General features: G+C 42.9%; 1 protein-coding gene across 1 annotated transcript in view; it reads left to right on the forward strand.

Annotated features, from left to right (window-relative positions):
* Window positions 1–12,682, forward strand: part of CEP112 (centrosomal protein 112) — a 733,320-nt gene that overhangs the window by 216,189 nt on the left and 504,449 nt on the right. The window contains exons 11-13 of the mRNA XM_063960841.1: window positions 1,135–1,234; window positions 4,624–4,742; window positions 5,876–6,019. Of these exons, the coding sequence (XP_063816911.1) occupies window positions 1,135–1,234; window positions 4,624–4,742; window positions 5,876–6,019 (363 nt within the window). The remainder of the gene's footprint in view (window positions 1–1,134; window positions 1,235–4,623; window positions 4,743–5,875; window positions 6,020–12,682) is intronic.

Below are 12,682 nucleotides of genomic sequence, written 5' to 3' on the forward strand. Positions count from 1 at the left end.
CAAAGAAACAATGATGTTGATTGCATTGTGTGACTATAATTGTCAATACAAAGGACAGTTCTTGAACCCTCAGTTCTCATCACGAGGATGTAGCACCAGGGTTAAGGGGCCAAAGTTATTCGGTTGACTGCACCGTGCCCGGCACTTAACCAGTTATGCACCATACCACGAGTAATACCAGGGGCTTAGTCATGGTAAACACCATCTCCTGGGCTAAGTGGCAGGTGTAATGCTGTTGCCACACACGGTAACAGTGCAACTAGCCCCGAGGTACTAGTTAACACAGATTCCTGTGGTGCGAACAGAAATCCTCTAGTTGTGGGTTTATCACGTGAGCAATTGAATAGCTGCGGCCACTTAAACCAGGAGCTACATTTGATGGCTGAGAATTGAATTTCCCCCTTTGTTTGTAATGTTTTCATATTGATTGCTTTATCTCCATACATGTGCATTATTTAATTCATGTTTGTATGCAAATGCAATTGCGGTTTTATAGGCGACGGAACTGCTGCTGTTAGCAAGTGAAGCTGCCACCTTGAAATTAAAAGAGGCACCCACCGGAGCCATCACAAACTCATTCGCAATTGCGTATACACATTCACGATCTATATGCAAAAACAAGGAACATTGGGGCTAAGGGTTGGTCTATGGCTTTGCAGACTAGACACAGCAGTAGCGGCTCAGACACCATGTTTTGTACAGATGAGCTCACAGCCGTCAGCAGATACACACCCTGAAAACGGCCATGACACGTCTGCGTTTTCCTAATCACTCCCCATAAACTCCCTGTTACCACCTTCAAATGGTCATTTCCTGTCCATCAATTTTCCATGAAATTCTCATTGCGAGCGAGATTGTAGCGGCACCTTGGCATATGCGCATTGCGATGGCAGCACATCTGCAGTCTGACGATAATCGCACTGCTGCATGATAATTAGTCCCTGTATTCACATGCTTCCTTCTCTAGTGCTTTGTGTTAGTAATTCCCCTGCCATCACCTGAGCAGACAGCCTATGCATCCATGTTCCTATCTCTGGATGGAGTATATTAAACTATCTCCCTCTTGAATTTGGCATTTTTGCCAACTTGTTGGCATTTTATAGTACAAGAGTTAATGGCAATGCTTTTCCGCAGATTTTGGACCGAAAGAACAATGAAATAGAGGAATTGAAGACTCTGTACAGAACCAAACAGGTGGAATCTGAGGACACCATTAGGAAGCTTGAAAAAAAAGGTATGATTAGCACTATAGCTGATCTGAAAGGTGCCTCTGTGCTTCTCAACAAAAGAGCGAATATTTAAAGCAAAGGGTATGGGGAGAAGGACACTGGTGAAAGAAGAGGAGTGAGTATGAGTCAGTGACGATATGGGACACAAGAATGGTATGCTGTAATACAGAGGTGTATTTTCAGAAAAAGTTAAATTTTAGAGTTTTGGGAGTCTATTCATGAAGCAGTGAAAAGTGTCGACAAGTGAGTCAGTGAGGGTTGTAGTTCAATAATACCTTTATGTTCTAGATGATCATACTTACAAATCAAGGGGTCTATTCATGAAGCAGTGAAAAGAGGGACGTGGTGAGTCAGTGGAGAAGTTGCCCATGGCAACCAATCAGCATTGAAGCAACATTTATAATTTGCATACTATACAATTGTACAGAGCAGCTGGTTGGTTGCTATGGGCAACTTCTCCACAGGCTCACCACTTCACTCTTTTCACTGCTTCATGAATAGACCCCTTGATTTGTAAGTATGATAATCTAGAACATAAAGGTATTATTGAACTACAACCCTCACAATCAACAGCAAACCATGATTGAATGCTGTATGCCAAATGCCTTAATTATATGTATAGATACAACCTCGGACTGTGTAACATTAATGCTCATAGGTTGAATTAAGAATAAGTATTAAATACCTCCCAACATGACCCATTCAAGGAGGGACAAAATGCTCTGTTCCTGGACTTTCGTATTAATGTATGATTGCCATCACCTGTGATGAAACAGTTTTCTCATCTATTAACTAGTTCAACCCAGGTGAGGGCAATAATACATTAAGAGGGAAGTGCAGGAGCAGTACATTTTGTACCTCTTGGAATGGGTCCTGTTGGGAGGTATGGTATTATTGTGCACACATTTTAGTCCCAAGTGCCTGCTTTTACAGGTGTACTCGCTAAATTGACTGATCATCTGACCTATGGAGGGAATAAGGTCATCCATTGGTTGTGGCCAAATAGAGATATCCATTAACATGTGTAGGGATTACCTCTCCTAGTGATCATCTGACTTCAGTATATCTAGTCTTTCATTATTTTATTATCGTATATTTGTAAGGCACCACATTGCTCTGCAGCACAGCACCGTGGGGAAAACGGGACATTCAAGGCAGATTAATGAAAACAAAGTGCTGGGAGGGACCTGCTCATGAGACAGCTGGTATGCTAATAACGTGTTGGCACAGCTGAATCAAGAGAAGTAACTTGGCTAAGAGTAGAGATTGGGACAGTTGGTAGGGTGCACATTGTCAGTAGTATAGCTGGATGTAGGGTACGCTCTAATAAAGGGGGGAATTCAATTGTTTGAAAAGTCGGTTGGGTGTCTGTTTTTTCCTGTCTTTTAGATAGGAAAAAACAGATGCCCAACTGACTTTTCAAACATTTGAATACCCCCCAAAGAGTGTTAGTGATTTGGAGGTTGTAGGAGAGTATGCCTGGGAGTGATATTTGCATAAGTAGGTGCGAGAGTGAGAGGTGATTTCCCAAAGGTGTGGCATAAGTCAGTGGTTAAGTGGGCATGTATTTTGTTGTGGGATTTCAGTTGTATGAACGGGTGGTGTTGTGAGTAATTATAATTGGAGACTATGGGACATGGAGAGACAGTGTAGAAACTTGTGGAGTAATAACAGAGGAAGCGCCGTTTTGTAGATTCATTTAAGATGGCTTGAAGTGGAGATACAGTAGATGGGTGAGAGAAATGTCAGATACCAAGAGGTTGCAGTAATCAAGGTGGGACATGATGACAGACTGGATAGGACTTTTGGTAGCATCTTGCGAAAAAGCAGTATTTCTAATGTGGAAGTGACAGGACTGGGAGAGAGACTGGATGTGTGGAATAATGCAGATATTTGTGGGGCGGTGGTGAATCTGGGAGGAGGCAAAATGATGAGCTTTGTTTTATGACATGTTGAGCTTTTGAGATATTGTTAGGAAATGAATGTGAAGATAACCGAGATACAGCTGGTAACATACATTTGTACAGATTAGAGGAGGTTGTAAAGTTGGTACTGGAATATGAATGAATGAATTAGTTTCCTAAGAGCAGAAGTGTGCCATGATAAAAGCGAAGATCCAAAAACAGACCTTTGTGGGTCACCAGCAAACAGAGCTGTAACTACGTATGTGCCTGGTGTGCCTGGCACACAGCGCAGTTGCCCTGAAGGCGCAACTGCCAGCATTCCATGTCAGTGGCTTGTAATGAGTCAAATTGACTCATTACAAGCCGTCTGTGCTGTGTGCGCCAGAGGAGGAGAGGAGAGGAGCAGCTCCGGGGGCAGGGGAGGAGGAGGAGGAGGGAGGGGGACTCCGGAGTCTCAGCAGCTCTATGTAATTGGTAGTGGCGCCGCTGCAGCTGTCCCTCTTCTTACGCATTGGCTGCCCGCCGCTGCTGTGTATGCTGGTATGCGCTTCCCTCATCCCAGCATTCACAGCGGTGGAGGCCAGCCAATGCGGAAGGAGAGGGACAGCTGCATGTGGCGCCGCCAGCAAATACATTGCGCTGCTGCCAGCACCGAGGAGCCTGACTGCTTGAGCCAGCGGAGAGATAAGTATCAACTATTCTGTCTGTCTATCTATCTATTTATCTATCTATCCTGCCGTAATGGGTAAAAAGGGGACGCTGTCTGCCGTAATGTGTAAAAAGGGGGACGCTGTTTGCCGTAATGTGTAAAAATGGGACGCTGTCTGCCGTAATGTGTAAAAAGGGAAATCTGTAAGCCGTAATGTGTAAAAGGGGTTCTACCTGGTGTAGTGGCGCTACTGTGCGGCGTAATTTGAATAATGGAGACTACTGTGCTCCGTAATATGAATTGGCATTATTTTGTAGCTACACCCCTTCCCCATGAAGCCATGCCGCTATATTTTTTGTGCGCGCCTATGGTGCACACTGCCACTGTATTACATAAGGGGGCACGCCAATGCCGTTTCTAGCACACTGCGTTAAAATGTCTAGTTATGGCACTGCCAGCAGATAGTGAGAGTAGAGAAGAGGATGTGACCCAGGTAGAGACGGTAAAGGAGCAGTTTGATTGTGTAGTAGGGATTTCTATTCTTTGTGTTCAGGGTATTGTGTCTCCGCTATCCATTACTTACATGTTCCTCCCAATAGGTCTGTATAACTAAAGCTTTAAAACAGACAAAAAAGGACGTTCAGACAAATAGGTTAAATCCTTTTGATTTTACCAATTTATCTGAACGACCATTTTTGCCCATTTTCCGGCTTTTCGGAGCAAATGATTGATTGTCATTTGCTCCCATACATCACTAGATTTGTGTATTCAGCTTAAATGTTATTATTTCTCTTGTCTCATTTTACTGAATGTTGCTTTGTATCATGTAATCTGACAACAGTTCAAACCCTTCTGCGAGAGTCCCAACTTATCCGAGACACCAAGGAAGCCCAGATTCTGGAGCTAAAGAAGTTGTGTGACCAGAGTGCAGACACTCTGAAGAATGAGTGGGAGAAAAAGGTGACGTATCATAGCTAATATCTTATGTCATCTCATGATCTGTAAATGTCACATCTACAAGAGGTACCCTTTCATAACCTACCAAAATGCCCAGTCTGGTGTGTGTGTGTGTGTGTGTGTATAGTATATAGTTTATCTATCCATACTGATGCTGGGATCTCGGCTTTTAGATGGTGGGGAAGGCGTGTGTAACGAAGCCCCTTGCGGCTCGCTACGCTCGCCACAGATTCTATTTTATCAGATTCAGATTCTATCCATGACACACACATCTGTGTGTGTCATGGATACCCAGGAGTGGGAATAGTCCCTGTTGGTCGGCATGCCGACTGGCGGGCTGTTCAGTGTTCAGGATCCCGGCGTTGGTACTGTGAACGCCGGTCACATACCTGCATCCCATATAAAATATGTGTATATATTTATGTATATATATATATATATATAAATCCAGTAAATAGGAGCACTCACCAGTCTTCATGATATTCTTATCTTTATTAGCAGCAAGACATCAAACAGGGGGTACACCCCCTGTTTGATGTCTTGCTGCTAATAAAGATAAGAATATCATGAAGACTGGTGAGTGCTCCTATTTACTGGATTTACATTGGTACTGATGGATCATGACGATTTATCATTCTGTGGAAGTCACCCCAGCATTTGTGGATAAGGCCAGAGTGTGGACTGTTCTGGGAATATATATATATATATATATATATATATATATATGTCAAGCTTATATTTTTGGCAGAGAAGCTTCCTTAAAATCTACAGTCTTTAGAAACATAGGGGGACATTTACTAAGCAGTGATAAGAGCGGAGATGTGAGCCAGTGGAGAAGTTGCCCATGGCAACTAATCAGCACTGAAGTAGCAGCTATAATTTGCATACTATAAAATAATACAGAGCTGCTGATTGGTTGATGTGGCAACTTCTCCACTGGCTCACTTCTCCGCTCTTATCACTGCTTAGTAAATGTCCCCCTTAAGCTGTTAAAATGAATCCAGGTTTAGGACAGTTTTTGGTTTTCAAATATAAGAAATGCATACACAATGTTGGTGGAGAATTGTAAATGGAATATACTGGCACTGTATAATTAAATATTAATAGATATTAAATGCTCTTTTAAAATCTTTTAGCTCCACAATGCGGTGGCAGACATGGAACAGGAGAAGTTTGAGCTCCAGAAGAAACACACAGAGAACATCCAGGAGCTGCTCGATGATACAAATTCGCGACTCCTCAAAATGGAAGCTGATTACGTGTTACAGACAAATGTTACTGTGAGTGTTTACATGTTGATACAATAAAAAAAAAAGTCACCATAAATAAGTAGCGCTATATAACAAGTAATTCAAGTATGTTAAACCTTCTGTTGCTTCCAGGGGTACAAGAGCTTTCCAGTGTTAGATAAAATGTATAGAAAACATTCTATTTATGGGCATGTTTTTTGTTTTTTTTGCTTGGAGAGGTGCAGATGTGTCCTCTTGCATCTTTGCTGCAGTTACGCTAAACAGCCCGCAAAGTCGCGCCATGCCGTGGCGAGACTCTGTAGTGCTGAGCGTCTTTTTTTGTATTTTATTCCGCGAAAATGCATCTTCGACGCAAAGTAATGTAATAGCACGCACATTCTTCTTCTGCTGATTAAAATGATATGCAGCATGCCTATATTCTGAGTGTAATTGTGGCTCTATCTGCTTCTAAAATTACACGTGTTTTCCATGACAACACTGTAGCATAGCGGTCACACGTAACATGGGAATGCTGCATATCATTTTAATCAGCAGAAGCTGCTTGTGTGTCCTATTGCATTACTTTGCGAGTCACTCACGCATTGTGTAACGCGACTTGTAGAGCATGGAGCAAAGATGTAGGAGGACACATCTGTATACATTCAAACAGATAATACAAATTCATAGTAGGGGATATTAATTGGCTGCGAAAATGCTGTAATTTACTGTGTGTAAACTTTTCTCACCTATCGCGCGAAAAAAGTGCAGCTTTTCGCCAGTATGCGCGCTCCCATTTTTCGACCTATCTAATTGCAAATGTGTGAAATCGGATTTTGCGCAATAATTCTTGCCAGCAAAACCAGAGAAAAGTGTAAGTGAATATGGGGAAATCTGCCTGTACCCCCAAAAAAGTCATAATAAAATAGGATAACAGTACAGAAGTTTATTAGTGGACATAATAAAAGTATTTGGGGTACTTAAATTGTATGCATTTTTTTTAAAGAAGTTAAAGGATAGAAGGCAGGTGTTTTTCAGCAAAACAAGTACTCAAATTAAACTTTGGGTACATAAAAATGGGTATAAGTATATATTTAGGTAATTTTAAGCCACTTTATCTCCAGATTACTCCCACCAGCAAGCCTAAAAATACTTGTCCCACTCATAAAGCACCCCAATAAACCTGTCCCACACCTTGCACCCCAATTTCCATCCTTTTGCAATTTTTCACTCCAAAAATGACATGTCATTATTGACCAACTAAAAATAATTAAAAACTTGTAACTGCCTAATTAGTCAGTAAGGGAGGTGTCTCGGGTTCTCAACCAAATCCCAACCTTTTTACCTTAAAATAGGGATCAACCCCAACTTTTCTCCTACTCAGAAGTGGTGAAAAGAAATTTGTGATAAAACCTATGGAGCCTTATCGCTGGTGAATAATTGAACAGGTCCTTTTTTGCAAATCATGATAAAAGCCCATTTTTCATGCAAAAACGGGTTATCATGGTCAGTTGAATATCCCTGTATGTGTGCTTCCTTTAACATTTATATGTCCAGATTTGGCCCACACCACAGATTTAAGAGCAGCTTATAGACTTAAAGGTGTCGTCCTCTTTCCCTGTGCTGTTTAATCTGCAATTTTAGATTTATTGAGACATTTCTGGAACTACAGTACAGTGCTCTCTAGAAATAACAATGTCCTCTATTATCGTATTATGATGATGAGGATAATAATAATAATAATAAAAATAATAATAATGTTTATTTACACAGAGCTTTTTGCCAAGATGACTCAAATAAAATAGATTATGCCCAGCCATCTTGGGCGCACTAAAATTGTTTACAGTGGCTGAACACGAAATATGAAATACAAAGTACAAGACAAGATAGCCACAGAGTCATCAGTTCTGCTGAGTATTCCTACTTCCCACAAAAGTACCAGAAAGGCAGCCATATTGGATTTAGCAACTGGAGTTTACAGGAGGTGAAGTCCATCTCTATGGCATATTTAATTTGTGCAATTTTCTTAACCTCAGAAGTGATATGTATCTTTCTGCATTTCTGCAAATCTTCTATGTATTTTGGAGGTAAAGATACATCTGCAACCAGGGGAGAGATGTAATGGTGGCTGTGCGGTATGCCGGCCGAACTTGGATGTTTATTTAAAGGGGCAGTCACTTACAAGGTATGGCAAAACCATGCCTTGTAAGTAATTGCCCCTTTAAAAAAACGTCCGAGTTCTGCTGGCATCCCGCATGGCTGCCGAACTTGGGCGGCATTACATCCCGCCCAATATTGGATAGATCTGATTTTGTTTTTTTTTGAGTTGGTGTCTTCGGGCCTAGAGTGTGGTCACCTGATGGTTTCATAGTGTAAATATGGATTATGGTTACTAACGAACTGAAATTTCTTGCATAATTAACCTTTTAGTCGCCACACCATGAAACAATCATCAGATTGCTTTGAAAGTTTAATATGGTGAATTTAGATTGTATGGTTGTATGCAACATTTGGGCCTGATATGTAAAATAGAATGGAAGATAGACATATATTATACATGTAGAACATTGTCATTTAAAGTTACACAGATGGAATACTAAATAAGATAAAACAGTGTTTTATACATACGAATGCGTGGCAAACAATACACAATCTAAATGTTACAGGCATGTACATCTGCAACTAAAAGCTAATGCTACTATTTGCACGTTTTTTTATGACCTTTCAACAAACCGCAGATTGAACACTACAGAACATTATGCAACAGCACGTTACTATACGTTACAGCATGCTTTCTACACAATATATTTCAAATGTCCAGCAGCTTAACTAATATTTCAACAGTTACAGTTTTACAAAGCCAATGTTCCACTTGGGGAATGTTTGCGGGTAATAGGGTAAAATTGATGGTTCTCATCAGTTAACTGTTCTTATTTTAGAACTGTTATAGAATGATGTTCTCTATACACCGTTTTTGATCTTGCTTTTATTTTACTTAACATTTGTTTGATTTGCTTAACTGTTTTATTCCCACATTTCCAAGAACATTCTTTGGGCAGAATTCAAATCTTTTAGACGCCGGCAGCCACTAGATGGCGCCCAACTGAGATATTCAAATATAGCTCCGTTCGGATGCGATGGGCTGCCGGCGTCTACATTTCAGCTCGCACCCGCCGGGGGCTGGCCCTAACCAATATGATGCCCTAGGCAATATTTTGGCTGGTGCCCCCTGGCACCACCGCTAGTTCCGCAACTGACCCTGCGCCCCTTTCCCAGCACCATCACCCCTCACCCATAGCAGTGCTCATTTTGGTCTCAAAAAGGGGCGTGTTCTTGCTGGGAACGGGCATGACCACACAATAGTACCCCCAACAGTAGTACAACTTTATTCACATTATATCATGCGATAGTGTCCCTTATTCTCGTTACATCACACAGTAGTACCACTTTACCTTATCTACGTTACTCCTCACAGTAGTGCCCCTTATTCACATTACATCACACTGTATTGCTCCTTATTCACATTACATCAGACTGAATTGCTCCTTATTCACATTACACCACACCATATTGCTCTTTATTCACATTACACCACACAGTAGTGCCATTTCCATAAGTTACGCCACACAGTGGAGCACCTTATACACATAATGCCACACATTAGTAATGCATTTATACACATAATATCACACAGTAATGTCCCTTACACATATGACACACATTATGAATGTCCTTATAAACATAATGCGCCTTACACATTATGCCAACCTTTATTAATGCCTTTATACACATAATGTGCCTTACACACATGCCGCACATTATTAATGCACTTATACACATGACACACATAATGCCCCTTACACATATGCCGAACACTACTGCATAGCCAACCCACCTGCACACAGCACTCACATGGGCGCTAACACTGTGAACTCTGCATCTGCTCGGATACAGATGTGTCCTCGTACATCTTGCCTCAATACGCCATGCAGCAGGAGATGCCTGGCATGAGTCATCTAGCAGCTCTACTAACGTCGGGCGCCTGTTTTTATGTAAAATGCGTCTTATTTGTATTGCTATGTGGCTAGGATGCACAAGCAGCGTCTGCTGATAAAATGATATGGAGCATGCCTATATTCTGTGTGCGACTGTGGCTGTATCTGCATACGAAATGCTACATTACAGTGACTTCCAGGAATATACTGTAACATAGCATTTCGTATGCGATACTGCCCAAGCCACACATAGAATATAGGCATGCCGCATATCATTTTAATCAGAAAGAAGCATCTTGGCAGACTAAATACCCTAGGCATTTGCCTAGTTTGCCTATGCATAGGGCCGACTCTGGGCACGATCAGCGGGGCATCAAATTAATATTGCTGCCTGCAATATCCCGTCGCTTTAGACAGGAGATCGGGGGCCATAACATTTGAACTTGCCCCTTTATGTAGTAGTGGTATTGTTTATGATTGTTGTCTGGAAACAAGTCTCCATAATCCATCTTTACCTGGGGTTGCACTGTGGGTAGCATTACTGCCACACAGTTGAATTCTGACGATGACACTATCAAAGTGGAATTTGTTTGTTCTCCAGTGTTTGTGTGGGTGTCCTCCTACAGCCCATAATTTCCATTTAGTTTAATTGGCTTTTGAAAAAATATTATTTCTCTTACGTCCTAGAGGATGCTGGGGACTCCGTAAGGACCATGGGGTATAGGACGCTGGCAACAGGCTCCCTGCATCGTGGGACTGAGGGGAGAGAAGCAGACCTACTTAAATGATAGGCTCTGCTTCTTAGGCTACTGGACACCATTAGCTCCAGAGTGTCGGAACGCGGGTCTCACCCGCGCCGTTCGTCCCGGAGCCGCGCCGCCGTCCTCCTCACAGAGCCGGAAGATAGAAGCCGGGTGAGTATTAAGAAGAAAATAAGACTTCAAAGGCGGCAGAAGACTTCAGATCTTCACTGAGGTAACGCGCAGCGCCATTGCTCCCACACATACACACACAGCGGGCACTGTAAGGGTGCAGGGAGGCGCCCTGGGCAGCAATATAAACCTCAAGGGACACTGGCAAATGGATTAGATACTGCAGAGGCAGTATATTAAAAAAAACCCGCCAGTGTAAATAATTTGAGCGGAACCGAAGCCCGCCGGTGAGGGGGCGGAGCTTGATCCTCCAGCACTAACCAGCGCCATTTTCTCCACAGCACACTGCAGAGAAGCTGGTTCCCTGGACTTTCCCCTGCTGAACACGGTTACAGGGGGCAAAGAAGAGGGGGGGGGGGGCACATCTAATTGGCGCAGTGAGTGTGTATATATATATATATATATATATATATATATATATATTATATAAAGCGCTGTACTGACTGGGATTTTATTCCAGTGTCAGGTGGCGCTGGGTGTGTGCTGGCATACTCTCTCTCAGGGCCTTATTCGGGGACTGTCTCCATATAGATATATCCCTGAGTGTGTGGGGGTGTCGGTACGTGTGTCGGCATGTCTGAAGCGGAAGGCTCATCTAGGGAGGAGGTGGAGCAGATGATTGTGGTGTCTCCGTTGGCAACGCCGACACATGATTGGTTGGATATGTGGAATGTGGAATGTTTTAAATGCAAATGTGTCTTTATTACATAAGAGATTGGACAAAGCAGAGTCCAGGGATAAAGCAGGGAGTCAATCCATGGCTTTGACTGTGTCACAGGGCCCTTCAGGGTCTCAGAAACATCCCCTGTCCCAAGTAGCAGACACTGATACCGACACGGATTCTGACTCAAGTGTCGACTACGATGATGCGAGGTTACACCCAAGGGTGGCCAAAAGTATTCATTATATGATTATTGCGATAAAAGATGTTTTGCATATCACAGATGACCGCTCTGTCCCTGACACGAGGGTATGCATGTTTAAGGAAAAGAAAACTGGGGTAACCTTTCCCCCATCTCATGAGCTGAACGCGTTATTTGAAAAAGCTTGGGAAACTCCAGACAAAAAACTGCAGATTCCCAAGAGGATTCTTATGGCGTATCCTTTCCCTGCACAGGACAGGGTACGGTGGGAATCCTCGCCCAGGGTGGACAAGGCTTTAACGCGCTTGTCCAAAAAGGTGGCGCTACCGTCTCCAGACACGGCACCCCTCAAGGATCCTGCTGATCGCAGATAGGAAACTACCTTAAAATCAATTTATACACATACGGGTACTTTGCTCAGACCGGCAATAGCGTCGGTTTGGGTTTGTAGCGCTGTAGCAGCTTGGACAGATACCTTGTCAGCTGACATTGATACCCTAGATAGGGATACCATTTTATTGACCTTAGGTCACATTAAAGACGCAGTCTTATATATGAGAGACGCTCAGAGAGACGTTGGGCTGCTAGGTTCGAGAGCCAACGCCATGGCGATTTCTGCTAGGCGAGCCCTGTGGACCCGCCAATGGACGGGTGATGCCGACTCAAAGAGGCATATGGAAGTTTTGCCTTACAAGGGTGAGGTTTTATTTGGAAAAGGTCTCGCGGACCTGGTTTCCACAGCTACTGCGGGTAAATCTACTTTTTTACCTAATGTTCCCCCACAGCAGAAGAGAACACCACAGTATCAGATGCAGTCCTTTCGGCCGCATAAGTCCAGAAGAGTTCGGGGCTCTTCCTTCCTCGCCAGAGGTAAGGGTAGAGGGAAAAGAATGCCTGCTACGGCTATTTCCCAGGAGCAGAAGTCCT

This window comes from Pseudophryne corroboree, chromosome 3 (genome assembly GCF_028390025.1).
Source record: "Pseudophryne corroboree isolate aPseCor3 chromosome 3, aPseCor3.hap2, whole genome shotgun sequence".
In the NCBI taxonomy this organism is placed as follows: Eukaryota; Metazoa; Chordata; class Amphibia; order Anura; family Myobatrachidae; genus Pseudophryne; species Pseudophryne corroboree.